Here is an 18,701-nt window from a genome sequence, read left to right on the forward strand (position 1 = left end):
TATCTGGACTGTCAGAAACCAACACAGTGGAGACGTATCGTCTATCCAGCAAGGCCCCTGTTAAGCTGCTGGATGAGCTTAGGGCAGATCCGGAGCCAGTCCCAAAACATGGAAAAACTCTTGGCAATGCTGCATTTTCTGGAGCATTCCAGCACCATCGCAGTTAGTGTCTCCCAGAGGAGTTTTTCTGGTCTGTCTCCATGGTGATGGCCAGTAGCACGCTCAAGACCCTCATTTAAATAGGGCGGTCCACATTGCATGTACAATTTATACATGCAATCATAGATCACCTGTAACACGCCCACTCATTTTTTGGTTTGCTCAGGCAATTTTAGCACTTCTTATTTGGGATTCTAATGTGATAAGCAAATATATTACTCATGTCCCTGACCCTAACCCTCTATACATGTGGCATCTACTGTTTGTCTGTCCGTCCCAGGGAGACAGATCCCTAATCTGTGGCTTTCCTACAAGTTTTTTCTTTATCCCTAAAGTTTTTTTAAAGTTTTTCCTCACCCAGCTTGGTGGTCTGACAGAGAAGGTCACAACTGTGCCGCACTGCCAAAGCAAAAATGTTTGTGATTTTCGGTTCAAAATAAATTTGATTTGATTTGATTTTGAGTAAAAACTAAACAGAATTAAATACAATTAACAATGGAAAAGAGGAGTAATCCAACTGAACATTGGAAAACTACAGAAAAGGAATCAGGCAAATGGTAGAAAACAGTTACGTACTGAGTTAATCACACGAGATTTAAAACAGCACATAAGATATTTGAAGATGAGTAATCTTACACATTAATGAGTAGATTCCTCCAAATATGGAGGTGGATACTTTCCTGGCAAGAAAAGGTTAAAACTGGTTCAGAGTTAAGTCGCGATTTCTAGATTATTCAACATCAAGTCAAACATCTGTCTTATTGAAAAAGTCAGCTCAGACTATTTTACAGCAGATATTCATCAACGCTTTAAGTCTAATGTTGAAAAACAATCAACTGCTATTAAAACATCTATGTGCCTGGTATTTGAGTACCTTTAAATTGACCTATGCTGTCCTAAACTATGGAGAATTCACAAATACTTATTCATCATGGGTGCATTTTAAATTAACAGTACAGAAGAAATATTATTTACTGTATAGTGGGAAAGCAACCATGTAATAAATGAACCAAGTAAAGACATAGGCAGCAGTCACAATACAATGGAAGACTAGAATCATGCATGCATTTAGGTCTTTTTATGTCTCCTGAGGTTTTAGATATTTATCTCAGCACAATAATTCGTTAATGGCTCAGTAACCTGCTAAGACCTAAGGGAATTCTAGAAAAAATGCAATTAATACATTCAATGTGCAAATGTTTCTGTGCGTGTGTGTGTGTGTGTGTGTGTGTGTGTGTGTGTGTGTGTGTGTGTGGGAGAGCAAGAGAGAGCAATCTTGTAAATTTAAGCCTCCAGACCAGAAGCACTATAGATATTGACTATTATTATTATAACTATTATTGCTAGATATGTTGGGAAACTGTAAAGATGAATAAGTGATGAATAAGAATAATAACTTTTGTAAATAATGATTTTCATTATTATCATTTTCTGTTGACTTTTGTAAATAATGATTTTCATTATTATCATTATCTCACTACTCTGAGCATTCGAATTCAACCACAGCATGTGTTTTGAACACCCATAAAGTTCATCATTTGTTTGAACTCAACAAATGATGCTATACTGTGCAACATTCCAGATTAAAAATTTAAAAAGACAACAAATGGCATTATTGGCTGGGGAAGAATCATGCCTTTGTTATCACTCAGAAGTGACTATTGACTTATGGACCACTGTTAACTATGCTGGCAGCAATAAGCTGCCATATTACGTTAAAGTTACCACTTCTGGATGATGCAATCAGCCGTAGCTGATCAGCAAATCCTACAAATGGAGTCAAAGTAACTGAATTTGGCCTTCCCCAAGAACTTTTGTAGTAAACTAGTCTATAGGACACTAGAAAGATGGATTGGGCCTTTTTTTGCTAATGGCATTTCCTTTTGAACTGAATAAGCAACTATTCAATTCCATAATATTTACACTTCAAAATGTCAGTTTTAGTTTAACAGAAGTTCCACGTCAGTGGGGACACATTCAAAAGATTGGTACCAGCAGCACTGAAGCCAGGTTTAAAGAAATACTTTGCTTCAGTAATCAAATACACATTGCTGCATAGTGATGACAGTTAAAATGCAGGGAAAGGCACATTCGAATGACTCGATTCACAATTTATTCAAGTGCAGTAAAAAATAATTACCTTTCTCTTAGAAGGGTGACATCGACAATGATGATGTAGATGATTGTGATGAAGATGAGCATTATGGAGATGACAATACTCTTATGACAAGAGATACACAGCACTAATCACTGAGGGAAGAACAGCAAAGAGGCAGGCAAAGCATCAGAACAGTAATAACACACATTGTTCCAGTCCTTCCAGTCTATTTTGTCCTGTGCACGTAGAACAATATCATTTAGAACATTTTTATTAAAAAACTAAACAGACACTTATTTTGCATACGGTACTCATAAAATCATATGTATGTATGTACATGTGTGCGTGTGTGTGTTACACTCCCTCACAATAAAAAGTAATTTGTGTTGATCCAATCTTTCTCAATACTGACAGTGTAATTGTGTACTACTGATGTGTTATTATGATTTATCAAGTTTTAGGACATGTTATTATGCAAATGCTACTGCTATTTACAGTAATAAGCTCTTCAGTGTTCTCCTGTGTGGCTCCACTGACCTGCCAATGAGGAGAAACTCTCCAACCAGTCCTTGTCGCCTCATGGCCATTAGGATGTTGCGGACAGTCATGCCCTCACAGAAGCACACCACCACCCGGGCTTTGGGCAAGTGAGCCCTGAGCCGCTCCAGCAGTCGGTCAAAGCTCTGCTCGCCAGCGTTACTCCAGATTTTGCCTGGGAAAATGTACAACATACAAGCAAACTGGCCTATCAAAGTCCTATCACTTACGACTTCTCACACAATTTGCTACGGAAATGTCATATGTTGACTAGAAAATGTTACACTATTGCATGTACACAGATAAAATATATACAATTGTGATGTACCATTTGTTCATTTTGTCTTACCAGAGTGAGCAATACAGATGCCCTCCTTGGCTGCCATATCTTTGAATGCTTCCATGCCACTTTCACCATAGTTACCTAGGAAAAAAAATCAAACATACACATTAGAACATTTAATCATTCAATCATTTGACCAGACCTTTATAAAAATAGATGAGTTTATCCACACAAAATATGAAAATGTGATCTTGAGGTCTACTTTATCAATACTGAGATTATTTATGGTGTGATTTATGATAAATGATGATGGTTTTTATTCATATTTTGTCATCATGCTGAAAACTTATAACTTACTATATTAGAGTTTAGTTCTGTTGCTTTGGGAGGTTGCTAAAATAATTATACCTTTAACTTTAGTTGTGATTTTTGGTTTTGGGACTCTTTTGGGACTTTGTTAAACAATAAAATCAATCAACAATGTTCACCTTGTGATTAGCTGGCGACTTGTCTGGGGTTTGGTTCACCAGCGTAAAAGCGTCAATTTAGCCAATGCACTACTTTTATATTTAACCCTTCTTGCCAGAGAAACTGGGTGACCTGGAATTTCTGCTAATGCAGGTTTGTGCACACTGGCAAAGCACATGATGATTCCCTAAACTTTTGCTTATGTTCATCTAATTTTTATCTCTTGGTTTCCTGTGTTGGAGAAATGGGCAAAAAGGATGGAGATGGAAGAAAATCTGAGGGTGGGAGAGTGATGCCAACATGCTGAAGAGGTAGAGTTAGGTGTCTGTCTGTTTAACAGTGAACTGTGATATTGTATAATAAACCTTCAGTATGAAACCACCCTTTGGACTATATTACATATTTGTAGAAGAGTTAATATACACGATAATGCTTATTGTGGGATATACAATTTATTTTTTTCTTGGAAGATGAAGGGTAGATTAGGAATAGGACAGGGATTATTAGATTCAGTAGAATCCATGCCAGGTTTTTTTGTTTTGTTTTTTTAACCATTGCTGCAGGTGTGGACAGTGAACATTGTGGCTCTCATATCATGTTTTATGTCTTTTATGGAGTCTCACAGAATTAGAATTTTTTTTTAAAAAAACAAAAAAAAACAAATGGGACAAAAAAACCATACATGACACAAATATTGCTGTTGTCTCATTTGATTTTGTCTTTCCTACCTTTTGCTTATTTTTGTATCTTTGCCCTCACATAGTAGCAAAAAAACCCTATAGACTGTGGAATGTGTGAGTTTTGTGGAGCACAAAGAGCAGGAGTGTCCCAACTGGACACAGAGAGTTGGCCAGGATTGGTGTGTATTGGGTGGGGGATTCTATGGTGGTCCAGCACCAGGGGAACAGTGAGAAGCTCCATGTAAGAAGCAGCAGCAGCACAGAGAGTTGGACGCTGTGAGCACCATCAACACTGAACAGAGGTGCATGAAGAGTATCAGTGAGGATAGTGCTAGGGACCTTAGAGAGAATCCCAATACTGTTCTCAGGGGCTGGTTCTGGTCAGAAGCTCTATGAGCTAAAGAAACCTCAAGGTTATTCCACTTATGGCTAGCCAGCTCTGGAGCAGAAGGTGGCCAGATGCATTAACATGGTGGCTAATACTGGGGCACTATGTTTACTATGTTTTGCTAAACATGGGAAAAACATGTGATGTCTTATCCACAAAGGGATGGGAGAATAACTGAAATACATGCAAAATGTCTGCTGGTTGATATCTGGGACACCAGAGTAAAAGTCAGAAGCTGGACCAAGAGCTACTGCTCCTTTACCTACAAGCAACCCTGCCAAATATGGCAATAAAACTGAATAGAATCCGAAGAAATATTAACTACCCCCACCCCCATTCCCTGCTACAGCAACAGATGTAGAAACAAATGCAACATGTGTTGAAATGGGTTGAAGTTACAAGAAGAGATACAACTGGAAGGGATGCTCTCTGTCTGTCTGTAGGTATGAATGAAAACCTGATAAGAGATGAATATATTTAGACATACATGGTCAATTTTCAGAGCTTAGGTTTACCAGTGTTCAACATCAAATGGCTTAACTTGATTACATTCATGGAATATAATGATACACGATTTTAAAATGAATACAAAATATACCTGGGAATGAGTCTCTATTGCACCCACTGTCGTAGCACTCATGCCCGAGACACACACACACACACACACACACACACACATACACACACGCACGCACACACGCACGCACGCACGCACGCACGCATGCACACTGTTCGGACCAACAGGGTTCAATAGAATATTTAAAAGAAGACCTATAATTTGGGAACATTCATATTTTTACCAAGAGTCAATAAAACTTGATATGGAAAATGATGTTGATAAAGAGACTATCATATATATTCATATATCATTGTATTTAATTCTCTGTTATGATGCAACAGACTTTGCACACCTCCTGCCATTCTTCTCTAAAGTTCATCTCAAACTGTGACATGGTGATAATAAGCTTTCATGTGTCTTTAATTGAAGCGAGGCTTCCTTCTGGCCAGTTTGCCATAAAGCCCAGATTGATGGAGAGAATGGACATGGACAGCCAACATCTCAGCTGACCTGCTGGAACTTTATCCCTTTTACACTCAGGACATTGAGGTCTTTGTCATAACTCTCACTAAGACTGTTTTCCTCCAGCCGTTCAGCTTTGTTGGACAGACAGCTTTGTTGAACAGACAGCATTTTAAGACCCAATAAATAATGTAGAATGGCAAGAGTTTGTGGCCGTACCTTCAGTATTAATAGCAGATACATAGCTCCAGCTGTATCGCTTGACAATGTCGACCATTGCTCTGGCTTGTTGAGCATCTGAAGGCACCACCCGCATAAAGTACTTATACAGGCTCTGAAACCATGTAAATCAAATAAGTGAGCAGCTACTGTAAACCAAAGCCAATAAAACTATTAATTTTTCTGCAGGTTCTTGGTCTCACTTTATCACTGAGGTCCATACTGGTGGCAGAGTAGGCAATCTGTGGTATATTAAACAGCTGTAGAAGGTTCTGGACCTGGATGGCCACTGAGCTAGATCCTGGCCCAATTAATCCCACAATTGGTTTCTTACCCCGCATTGGCGTGGCAGATGGGTCAGAGCATTTAATCTGAGTTCCTCCGCCTCCTCCAACTACCCAAGACCCCCCACCACCCCACTCCTCAGCCTCATCTGAAGAGACCAGTGAATCCCGTATAAACTCAATGCTTTGCTCCAGAGCCACTGCTGAGTGCCAACATGAGTCACGAATCTCACAGCCCAGTGTGATGTTCGGAAGAATATTGGGGTCAGAGTTGATGCGGTCCAGAGTGTGCATCATGGCCTCCACGCGCTGGATGCCATACTGTTCTCGCACGGCTCCACATTTGCGCTCATGCACCTGTGAAAATAGGGAACAAGTTGGAATTGGAGAACAGGTTTATTATATATCATATATTATATTTTATGTTGATATTCATGTTTTGGCCTTTTGAACTGCTTTTTCCCATTTGTGAACAGTACACAATGGGTGAAGGTAGGGTCCACCCCTGGATGAGTTACAAGTTCATTGCCAGTTCAGGGCCCTATCTGAGCATTTGTGGGTTCGGTACCTTGCTCAAGGGTACCTCGGGAGTGCTCTGAAGTGGTTCTGGCACCTCCCCTACTACAGAACACCCCTGCATGTTTTGACCGCACTGGTGCTTAAACTAAGAACCCTCCTCTTCTCGGCCCAGTCCTAAATAGACTGAGCTGCCACCACCATACAAAACTTAAATTTCAAAATTAAAGCATTTCACTGATTAATACTTATTTCACTGTGTTTTAAAAAGCATTTTTCCCATGTTTTTAATTGTTGTTGAGGATGGAAGAAGCTTAATAATCAGTTTGTTACTAAAGGTTCATGGTGAATGGCAAATTTTATTAGATGTTGAAAATTAACGAGGCAATTTTCCCCATTGTATGTATTTTTAATAGACCTTATTTCACCTAATATTTTGGAGAAGTTTTCCAATATTATTTAAGGCTGGTGTAACTTGAAAACAAACCACAATAGCCAAATTTCTAGAACTGTGACATCTAAAATAACCAATAGGCAAATCAAGAAGTAAAAACCTAAAATGACCTTGTCTGCAGGAGGCTGATGATGTACAGAGAACAAGGCACCAATGATGATGTCACCAGGAATGTGTGCTACAACTCGCCGTTCGCTGGATTGGGTAGCCTGATAATGTCCCACCCAAACAGACAGGACTAAGAGCAGATCAATCATTACGCCCATCTCTTCAGCTCACAGTATAGCAGCAGATCAGGACTTTTCCTGCAGAATGGTCACAGTCTTGTCATCCAAAAAACACCAATCCTGACCATCAGCTCGTGGCACTATGTGTCATTCTTCACTCCTTCAACTTGTTCTCCTTTGCTTTTCATCCAGATGTCAAAGAGTTACCACTGTAGCCAATCGCAGCAGTGTAGCAAAGTAATCTGAGGGATCAAAGAGAATCAGGGTTTATGAGGATATAAAACATCTGAGGAATAGTCAGTCACAACTCAAAGTATTATCATTGCCTCTGGTTAGCTGCATTTACCTTCACCCTTCTCTTTAACTACACTTTCCAGAAGAAGGTCGGTTTCATCAAACAGTATATAGAGCTCTTTTTTGTCTGTCTGTCTGCCTGTTTTGTCTCTCACAAACTTTGGTTACCGCAGACATTTTAGATTAATTACCAAAAAAACTGTGTGAACTGTGCGACAACTGAACAGAAAACATGACAGCCCGCTACACATTTTTGCTGCTCCCTGTTGCCTTCGGTGTGCACCCAAACCACAGATGCACATTTACAGGACCCATGGTACCAACCCATGGCTCACACTGTTACCATGGCTCACACTGGTACCATGTTGTCATGGTACCATTTTGGTACCATGACAACATCAATGAAGAGTGAGATTTTAAAAGAGCTCAAAACAGAATCATAAAAGAAAAGTTGTCTAAAAGCATCTGCAGTAATGTTTGGCTGTGGGATAATTTGAGGAGATCAAAAACAGTCACAACTCCTCTTTCTTTCTTTATGTTTATGTCTGTTTAGATGAGACCCTAGTGTCACTGTGGAGCATAGCTGAACAACCGAATCAACAACAGGTGTGTTGTTCCTCAAACACCATCACTTCTCCTCTACCAAGTTCCAATACATCTTTTTGCAAGAAGGATTTAAATTTTTTTGCATTCCTGTTGTGTGAGTCTCTATGAAAGGAATAAATGCACACAGGAACATCTTCTCCATAGAAGAAGAAAAATCTCTGCAACTGATGCAACCAAGTCCCTCTTTCATTTCTCTCTTCTTGCACATTTAATTAATCATTTAATTTTCAACACACATTTACTCCCACTCGCCAATAATTATTTCACAACACGTCTGTTCACATAAGCTGAGATAAGTGCTTGTTTTCTGTCTCCAGCACTTCTTTGTTTCTATCAAACTGCATCGGCCTTAAAATGAGACACTGACACACCGCTGTGTGACACGATAGCAGCACAACAAAATAGTGGCATGATGCAAATAATCAGGCATCACTGGACTAGCTAGTACTGAAATAGCTTCCCTGAATATGCTGTGAATGGGAGCCCTTGGAACAATAGAAAAGGAAATCCAGAGGTTTGAAAGTTCAATATGAGAGTCAAGTTAGGGTTAACCACCTAAAACAGGTGGTTTGGGTGTCCTGTGCTCAGTTTATGGAAGGAGCAATATTTTGGTAGCTGCTACATTTATTCACTGAAATCGTTGGCAGTGGGAAGGTACCAGTGTTGACAATGTGGTTCTTGTTACCCTGACAACAGAGGTTCTCCATGATCCTGGTATACACATCTCTGATGCCAGCTACAGCCAATCCGAATTTTATTTAGACTATTATTTTCAGTCAATTGTGATGATGAACGGGCACTCCGAACTAAAGGGCAACTCAATGATAAGCTTATAACTGATGGAGTATCCATGAGGTACCAACACAGCGACTCTGCTGCACCATAGCCAGACGGGTAAAAAGAGCAATAGACAAAAGTGTCGCTGCACGACTCGAATGTGCTGATTCTAGAGCCTCCTGCACCGCATGCAGGGAATGCTCGATGCCGCTAAGAATGTTCCTTCTTAAATGCGGCTTAATTGGCCGATGTGGGGGTTTGGATGCGTGGTCGCTGATATGACACATGATCGGTGTGCATGTGCCGAGAAGAGAATCACATGCATGCACAGACAACAGCTGGCGCGGTGCTGCATCCGCAGTGGTAATCAACGCCGCAATTTGCATCGAATAACGAAGACGCACGTCCATTTAATAGGAGAAACGATGTAAAGCATGACAGAGACACAGCTTGAATTGAACAGGGCGACAGCTTTCACTCATGTATGCCGATCCTTCTCTCTTCATTTGGCTGACAGGAGAGCAGCTGGTGGCTCTCTGCAAATGGGTTAGAGCACATTACCTTCGCATTCAACACCGTCGTAATGCAACTTGCAGGAAGTCCATTCATGCAGAAAATAGAGCTACACTCATTATAAAACTTGTACCTCGTAGGAGCCCGTGCGACCGACACCCAACAGCACCAACAGGAACAAACGAGTCCAATGTCACACAACGAAGCTGTTCCTCATCCCCATCGACGCCCAAGCATCTCCCGATCAGCTCCCTCCGTTTTCCAGTCACGAACACCTGATCCTCTCCCTTCACCTCTTCCTTGTCCCACCCCCTTTCTCCTCCTCTGACGCACTCATCCATCGCTCCATTATATTATTCCTCTTGTTTTGCCCAGTGGGCTTTTTTTCATACGTTTTATAATTCCTCTCGATATATAATATTGTGACATTTTTGCAGGTTTTTTTTTTTTTAATAAACCATGAAATATATAAATATACAGTTTTCCTCCTGATTGACAAAGCTGTTGAGTCACATGTAGAACTTTGAGCCATTTCTAATATGTGAGAGGTTTTTAAACCTGCCCTCAACCCCAACCGTGCTGCTGTCTTTGGATAAAAGTAATTTCTGTTTACACACATGTAAAAATGTCTTCTGTATGGTGGAAGTTCAAGTTTGATGCCTAAGTGAGTGTGTGATTGGTGGGGAGTGAGAATTAAAAATGATAAAATGTATATTTAAGACATTATTTGAGGGTCAATACTGTAGAGACATGAGTGGGAGTGTGGAGACATGCCGACTGCACATGTGCTGCTAGTGTTATTGTCATTATAAAGTGTTGCAGCGCTATTTTGGTTCCCAAGTCTGAGTCCTGCAGTGAGAAAAGCTATTGAAGAATAAGAAGAAGAACTATTACATGATATATAGCTAACACTGGCATCATAAAGGGCTACAAAGACCATGAAACAATCATTAAAGACCAAAATAAGGAAGAAGTGAAAACACCCCAAGTGAAAACACCCCACTGAGAAGTGATGCAATATTTCACCCCCCCTCAGACCATGTTGACCGACTGATCATGGTGGCTCTTCCACTTTTCATTATGCTAACAGATGTTTTCTCTCTGTGTCTTGCTTCTTCCATCAACTGAGTCCAAGTTGTCCGCCTTTTTGTCTGAGTGTTTCTATTTCCTGGCTCACGATAGTATCTATAGATGCTGGATAGATGCTAATGTAGAGTTGCACAAGAGGAAAAGGGGGAGGGAGGAGGTTTTAGAGCTTAGCTGCGACAAGGCATGGATTAATTTCCCAACCAAATGCATTTGGGATTAGTAGACCATTAAAAGAGCATACACACAGACACATACACAGACACACACACAGACACACACACGGCTTTAACTGATTCAGTGATAGCCTTACAAACCCTGACCTCTTTATCTCTCTCTCACTCCCTCAATCTATGTTTCACTTTTTATGAACAGGTGTTCACGCAAGCAAAGGAAGTAATAGCTAAATTTACCAGTACTGTGCGTGCGTGTGTAACCCTTACCCTAACACACACACAAAACTGCTCTCACACAAAAAAATCTGAAATGTGCTGAAGCATTTAGCACAGTTTCCACGAGGTGGGAATCCACTTAATATCTTGCAATTGTGGAGTAAATAACAATAATCACATCAACCAAAGCACATCACGATGTTGCTAAGCCACATGTTCATCAGTAATAAGCTCTTAAACTGTCCACTCAGGGCAACACTGGTGGATCCCAATCAAAGAGCCATGCAAAAGAAACATTCATGATTAAAACTTTAAAGGTATTTAAAGGTATAACTTTAAAGGTATTTACTTGGATTGAACTGAGGATGTGTAGCAAAAGCATATTTATCTCTGCGACCGCGGACCGATAGTTTTAGATTGAACTTCTGTCAGACTTCTATACGTCTCGTTGTAAAAATGCCTGTCGCCTTTTTTCCTTATCCATCGAATTATCTTTAAATGTAGTCAAATCTCAAAAATAGTGTTGAAACAACATCTGTATCTGATGTCATGGAGAACTGAAATGTGACATGAATATGAATATGAATAAACACGTAATCTGAGGCTGGGGAGGGATGCATCTACATATGGGATGCATCTACACATCTACATCTACATCTGTATATGTATTCAAGAGCATCTAAATATTCTTTATAATGGCATGAAAGAAGGTAAAATGCTTCCCATTTCACAGTTGGCAAATCAATTATTCAACGCCACTTCAAAATAAAAGGGAATGCCATAGATACACATCAGATGTACAGGGTTGTCACAGTTATATTCTAACTTGGGCAATAAAATAAAGAGCTACAATTGCTGAAGGGCTCTGCTGCTCTTCAGGCCTCTTGACGAGACAAATCCAGCCAAAAAAATAACGACATCAATGTCATAAGGTTCCCTAAGACAAGAAGAAACATCATCCTACGGTATTTATTGACACATTTCTTAGTTAATCGGTGGCTGACTTGAAAAAGGGTAGTCTTAATTAATTAACCTCACTTGCAATGGTGACCAAAGTGTGGCTTTTAAACAGAAGGCATCATGCCCCCTCTTTAAAATTACTGACTGTGGGATTCGGTTGAGTCTGGAGCTGATGTATTGTTGTCCACATATTGAGCACTTCTAGTTGGGTTCCATCAGGTTTCCACCCAGTAGGGTTGGGGACAGGGTTAGGGTCCTGTCAAAGTGCTTTTGTGGTCTTGTGAGGTTAGGGTTAGCATCCTGTCCAAGTCAATTTGTTGTCTTCTGAGGTTAGCGTTAGGGTCCTATCCAAGTGCTTTTGTTGTCAATCTGATTGATTGACATCAAGCAAGCAAGCAACCAACCAACCAATCAGCAGATTAGGGAGCAGATAAACTACACAAGAAATAACATTATCACTGATCTACTCGGAGAAGAGAGGAAAGAAGAGGAGAGGAGAGGAGAGCAGAGGAGAGCAGAGAAGAGATTTTTGATTTTTACAAAATACTTTAATTCACAAATTTACACAGGGCCACAAAACGCCCTGTTTAGAAAACCCACAGAACAACAATAATAGTAATAATAATAACAATCATAACAATGATAATAGTAATCATAGTAACAATAACAATAGTTATAATAGTAATTGTTGGATTGCAGTACCTCTCGTGTGTCACTGCCAATCCGCGTGTTCTTTAAATGAAGACTTCAAGTAAACAAATGTCAATTTCAAAATGTATTTAGCAAACAGATGTATTTAGCAAACAAATGTATTTAGCAAACAAATGTATTTAGCAAACAGAATCAATTCAAGATACAAATATTACAGAGCTCTGGGCCAGTTCATAACCCTAGCAACAACAAAGTCAATTGTCAGGGCATGAAGTCTGACGACCTAACTATCCCTTGACCCAGTCTTTTATAGAAAGACATATGTAAATTATTGATGCTAATTCAGTCCAATCCAGTCCTTCTTCTTGGATGACCCCATCTTCTTCTTCCAGCCTCCTTTGGTGTTGGTGTGGTCCTTCTTGTCCATTATCTTCTCCAGATGGCCAGGTCCGAAGTCATATTCCTGCCAAGGAACTTATCAACACCAGTAAACTACGTTGTCATGTTTTACGATGGGGATCTACCATTTCCTGCCTGGCTGGCTCTTCTAAACTTCTAAACTAACTGTAACATAAAACAAAACATATAGTATAACACATGCTAATAAGATAAAATAATTCTCTTCATAATGATACCACCAACCACAATAAAAATAGATAAATAAATAAATATTAAGAAATCAACAATACAATACAATTTAACCCACCAGGGGGTGTGCAAAGTGCAAAAGATCCTCTGTCACAGTGCATAAAACATTTTTGTGACACCATATGTCCTGGAATTTGCCGAGGTCGTTCATCATTTTATAAAACCCAAACTCCAACGTCAGCCTGCACCGGACATTACAGCGCCATACAGAGGCGGCCTCACTATCCCCAGTTTTTGAAATTTTGTTCTTCCTGGAGACGTAGATTGCCATTTTTGCCTCACCACAGATAAAATTCAGGAGTTGCCACTTGTTGCGAGCGGCTTTTGAGTTGTAACCTGCGCCAAAAATAAAAGTTCTAATAGAAAAGGTTTCCTTAAAACCATTAAAAACACCCTTCATGACATTAAAAAGTACAGTGAGCCTCTCACACTCACTGTACGCGTGGAACACAGTCTCTCGCCCGGAACAAAACGGGCACTGGTCCGACACAGCAGTGTTCATTCTGGAGAGGAGAGCGTTCAAGGCGACAGCCCCATGTAGGATCCTCCACTGGAGGTCCCCGGTCCTTTTCTTCAGGGGCGGCTTGTAAAGGACCCTCCAGCAGGGGCGGGCTCCATCCCCTCCCAGTCGATCAGCCCAGATGCTGGTGCTCCTGTTCGACAGTCCTCTCCTGTTTAGTACCCTCACACAGTCGTTGTATAGGGTCTTCTTATCGACTGCTACCAGGGAGAAGGTCTTTGCTGGTCTGAGGAGAGGACCGTCTAGATTCCCGAGGTGGGCAACCAGCCTGATCTCCGGGAAGGGGTCCTCGCTGTCGGGTTCGGTCCCCTGGCCATAGTCCTCAAGAATACGCCTCTCTCTCGTGCTGAGTCTGTTCCTCCATAACCGAAGCACCCCCTCAGCTGCCTGGGTAGAGCGGATGCCTAACAGGGAACCCACTGCCTCCGCACCCGTTAGGTCTGGCCCTGCCACGGCCACTACGTGCTGGAGGAGTAGGGTCCGGGTCCGCCACAGTGCAGCCGTCAGCCTCGGCGGGGCTTCGGCCGAGACATCCAGCCTGGCTCCGTGCACCGTGGGTTCCCTTAGCAGCCAATGCAGAGATTCAGAGCTGGTTCTTTTCTCAACTTTAAAAAGGGCCCATGCCTTAACAACACTCTGATAAAATGGAGGTAGCCCATTTAACTTTGCAAATTTAAAGTCAGTTAAAAACAGAGCATCATCCAGCCCCAAGTTACTCACCCGTCTGAAGACACATCTGGCCACATCTCTCCACATTAGGTCCGCCGGCCCTGTTAAAAACCTCTGTACAAACTGTATTCTAAAAGCGGCGGTCCTGCTGGCCAGGTGGATGAGGCCCTGTCCTCCCTCCTCTCTGGGCAAGTACAACACCCCCTGCTGGACCCAATGCATGCCGTCCCAAAAGAAGGCCAGAACTCTTGTCTGCAGTTGTGCTAGTAGCCCCGAGGGTGGCTCCATGCAACTGAGCTGGTGCCAGAGCACAGAGGCCACCAGGTTATTGAGGACAAGAGTTCTGCCTCTGTACGACATGCGGGGGAGGAGCCATTTCCATTTTTGAATTTTTCCGTCTACCTTTTCCAACGTGTCGAGCCAATTTTTCTTTTCAGTTTCTTCATCTCCAATAAAAACACCGAGGTACTTTAGGCCGTCCCTCCGCCAGGCAAGGTCCTGGGGAAGGACCGGCAGACCATTTGTCCACCTGCCAACGGCCAGGCCCTCACTCTTCTGCCAGTTGACCCTGGCAGCGGACAGGCGGTTGAATAAAACTGTTAAATTAGATAAAACATCTACATCCCTCTGGCTGCGCACCATTACTATTAGATCATCTGCGTAGGCAGATAAAACAATTTTTCTGTAAAAGGACGGTAAAAACAGGCCATCCACATTTGCACGGACCCTAGAGAGAAGGGGTTCGAGGGAGAGAGCGTAGAGCATTCCAGAGAGGGCACATCCCTGCCGGACGCCTCTACGCACTCTGAAGGGAGCACACAGACTGCCATTAAACTTCAGCATACTCGCAATGTCACAGTACAGGACGCGGATCATCGCTATAAAGCCAGGGCTGAACCCAAACCTCTCCATCACCTTCCAGAGGAACTGGTGTTCAACCCGGTCAAAAGCCTTTTCCTGGTCTAGCGAAATGAGACCAGTATCAACGTCCAATGATCTGGAGACTTCCAAAACATCTCGAATTAGGTGGACATTATCTACTATGGACCTGCCGGGCACACAGTAAGTCTGGTCCCGGTGGATGACCTGCTCCATAGCTTCCCTCAGCCTGGAGGCCAAGGTCTTGGACAGAATCCTATAAGCCACACACAGTAGAGACACAGGGCGCCAGTTCTTGATCTCCCGCAGGTTGCCCTTTTTTGGCAGGAGGGTGACCACCGCTCTCCTGCAGGACAATGGCAGGGAACCCGAGGCCAGGCTTTCATTAAAGACCTCCAGCATGTCGTGGGCCACAATGTCCCAGTAGGCTTTAAAGAACTCTACTGTGAGCCCATCGACACCTGGAGACTTCCTTCCCTTCATGATGAGCAGGGCGGCGTGGAGCTCATCGAGTTGCAACGGCCTGTCCAGCTGCGAGTTTGCCTCCTCAGAGACCCGAGGAAGGTCCCCGCAGAACTCATGGAACAGGCCGTCATCCCTGCGATACTCACTCTCATACAGGGAGGAAAAGAACTCCACCGCCCGCTGCCTTATCTGGCCCGGCTCCACGAGTTCCTGCCCTGTGCTCGAAAGCAGTGAATGGATTATTAGGCTCTGCCCACGCTTTTTCTCCAGCCCAAAGAAGAAACTAGAGGGAGCATCCATCTCAGTGAGGTCTTGAATCCGGGACCTGACCAGTGCACCCTGTACCTGACTGTCCAGCAGGCTGGCCAAGAACATTTTTTTGGATTGGAGGGTTTCAATACACCCTCGATCTCCTGTGGAGCTGCCAATCGCCTCTAGCTCCACTATCTCCATCTCCAGGTCTTTGATCGACCTGCGTGTGTCCTGCGTGGCATTGAGAGTATACTGCTGGCACAGGAGCTGCATCTCTACTTTTCCACGGTCCCACCACTGTCTTAGGCACGTAAAATCGGACTTTCTCTCTCGAAACCCCAACCAGAAGTGCCGTAAAACATCCCTAAAACTGTTGTCTTGAGCTAAGCTGGAATTAAAATGCCAATATGCACTCTTGGGTAAAATGTTCTTCACGGCGACTTCGCCTAAAACCAACGAGTGATCTGTAAAGCCAACTGGCATGATTCTACAGCTACTAAAAACACTAAAATGATGTTTAAAACAATAAAATCAGTCAAGTCTGGCCGAGGAGATCCTACCCTCACTCATGTGGGACCAAGTGTATTGCCTGTTGTCTGCGTGCATCCTCCTCCACACATCCACCAGGCCATGAGAATAGGCCAGCTGTCTCAGACAATGTTGCGAGGCTGGATGAGGCTCTGCATGGTTGCGGTCTAAAAAAGACTCGGTGCAATTAAAATCTCCACCCAGGAATAAAAAATCATCCCCACAACCATTTAAAACAGTGCCAACTTTTTCTAAAAAGCTCTTCCTCTCTGTACCGTTGGTGGGAGCATAAATATTAATAAAAACCAAGGAGTGGTTTTGGAGGCGCGCTTTCACCATCAAACACCGTCCCCTCACCACATGCTCCACCTCCAGGGACGATGGAGTGAAGCCCCTTGAAAAAAGGAGGCCCACTCCACCACTGAGGGTGGTGTTGTGGCTCAGCAGCACCTGTCCTTCCCACTCCTTCTCCCAGTCCGCTTCTATGCCGCAGTCGCTGTGGGTCTCCTGGAGGAACAGGACATCAATGCGTTTTCTTTTTGCTGTGTCGAACACTAGTGCCTGTTTTCTTGCGTCCCTGGCTCCGTTGACATTCAGCGTTCCCATTTTGAATATGTTCATGCCAAGGGGAAAGATAAAAATCACAGACAGTGAAAAATAAGTACAAGAAACCATGGCAAAATATTTTTCAATTTAGCTGTTTTCTTGCTTTGCCCATGTGCTTCCTGAGTCTATAAATTTCGCTGCCGTCCGACATCGACTTGCAGTCGCTGGTGTCTGTGTCTGCTACTGTCTCCTCCAGCCTTCCTGTCTTGCCCCCCTTGTCCTTCATGGCGCTTTTCCGCTTGTTCCGCCTCCTTGCGGGAACAAGCCACCACTCGGATGCGCCACTCGTGCCCTCACCTGCACTCACTGCTTCCTCACCACGCTCACCTGTGCTCACTCCTCCCTCACCCCGCTCACCTGTGCTCACTGCTCCCTCACCTTGCTCCCCTGTGCTCACTGCTCCCTCACCCCGCTCACCTGTGCTAACTTCTCCTTCACCCCGTTCACCTGTGCTAACTTCTCCTTCAGCCCGTTCACCAGCCACTATCCCTGGCCCATCGAGTCCACCCATCACCTGACCCACTGTACCCTGCTCACCCGTCTGGATCCTGTCTCCAGTCTCTCCTGTCTCACCCAGTTCAACTGTTTCACCCATCACCTCACCTTTTCCCCCCAGTTCATTTAAATCACACACCACCTCACTCATCACACCACTCAGATCACACACCTCCCCAGTTAAATCCACCTTCCCCCCTGATTCACCACTCTCACCATTCATTTCTACCACCATCTCCACAATCTCGCTCTCTCCACTCACTTCACTCTCACGCACACACTCACACACCGCTTCTCCTCCATCTGCGACTCTGCTGTCGCTCCGTCCGGGCAGCGGAGCTTCCCTCCGCGCTGAGCCACCGACGCCTCGCCGCCGGAACGGGGCGGGGCCGGAGGCGCCACGGGCGCGGTAGCGGCGGGCTCCGCCGCCTGCGCGTCCGAGGCCACGCGGCTCGGACAAGCCCTGGCGGGATGACCCTCCTCATTACAGTTAAAGCACTTGAGGGCGGAGGAAGTTGCAAAAGGGTAAAAAAAGGCTAATCAAAATCGTCTACCCGAACGATGAAACGATAATTAAATTCCTCCGCCCTATTGTTGAGGATCATGTGCACCTGCCTGCGGTGAGACACTACGTGTCTCAGCAGCGGTGACTTACAGCCAGACAACATTTTGCGGATGGGAGAGACCACTTTCCCATGCCGAGACAGCTCCCGTACCAGGAACTCATCGCTAATGAACGGCGGCACATTGGACAGTGTAATCCGTGCCGCCGGCTGTGTTAGCGGAGTTACCTGGACGAACTGTCCGCCCACGGTGATCCCCGTCTCCACCAACATATTTACCTGCTCCACCTTGGCCAGGAACAACACCACCGCCCTATTCATGCGGGCGGCGGATTTGATTGAGCTGTGGCCAATTTTTTGGCCTACAGCCAGCGCCACCTCCTCCACACTAAGCACGGAGCCCGCACCCACCTTGACTCCGTGCTTCCGACTCAAGCCGGTTAAACCGGCGTTGGGCCATGAC

The 18,701-nt window shown here is 43.7% G+C and overlaps 1 protein-coding gene across 6 annotated transcripts in view; it reads right to left on the reverse strand.

Moving 5' to 3' along the window:
• Positions 1-9,824, reverse strand: part of grm5b (glutamate receptor, metabotropic 5b) — a 51,091-nt gene extending 41,267 nt beyond the window's left edge. For 3 of the 6 annotated variants that reach the window (XM_057050669.1, XM_057050666.1, XM_057050668.1), the window contains exons 1-6: positions 9,658-9,823; positions 7,218-7,576; positions 6,057-6,494; positions 5,854-5,968; positions 3,144-3,218; positions 2,795-2,969 (exon numbers count right to left, since the gene is read on the reverse strand). In XM_057050669.1, the coding sequence (XP_056906649.1) occupies positions 2,795-2,969; positions 3,144-3,218; positions 5,854-5,968; positions 6,057-6,494; positions 7,218-7,373 (959 nt within the window). In that variant the 5' untranslated portion in view covers positions 7,374-7,576; positions 9,658-9,823. Of the gene's footprint in view, positions 1-2,794; positions 2,970-3,143; positions 3,219-5,853; positions 5,969-6,056; positions 6,495-7,217; positions 7,577-9,657 lie in introns of all 6 variants that reach the window. The other 3 variants (XM_057050671.1, XM_057050672.1, XM_057050667.1) reach the window with 2 other exon arrangements.
• Between the last annotated feature and the right edge of the window lie 8,877 nt (positions 9,825-18,701).

Source organism: Takifugu flavidus, chromosome 12, assembly GCF_003711565.1.
Source record: "Takifugu flavidus isolate HTHZ2018 chromosome 12, ASM371156v2, whole genome shotgun sequence".
In the NCBI taxonomy this organism is placed as follows: domain Eukaryota; kingdom Metazoa; phylum Chordata; class Actinopteri; order Tetraodontiformes; family Tetraodontidae; genus Takifugu; species Takifugu flavidus.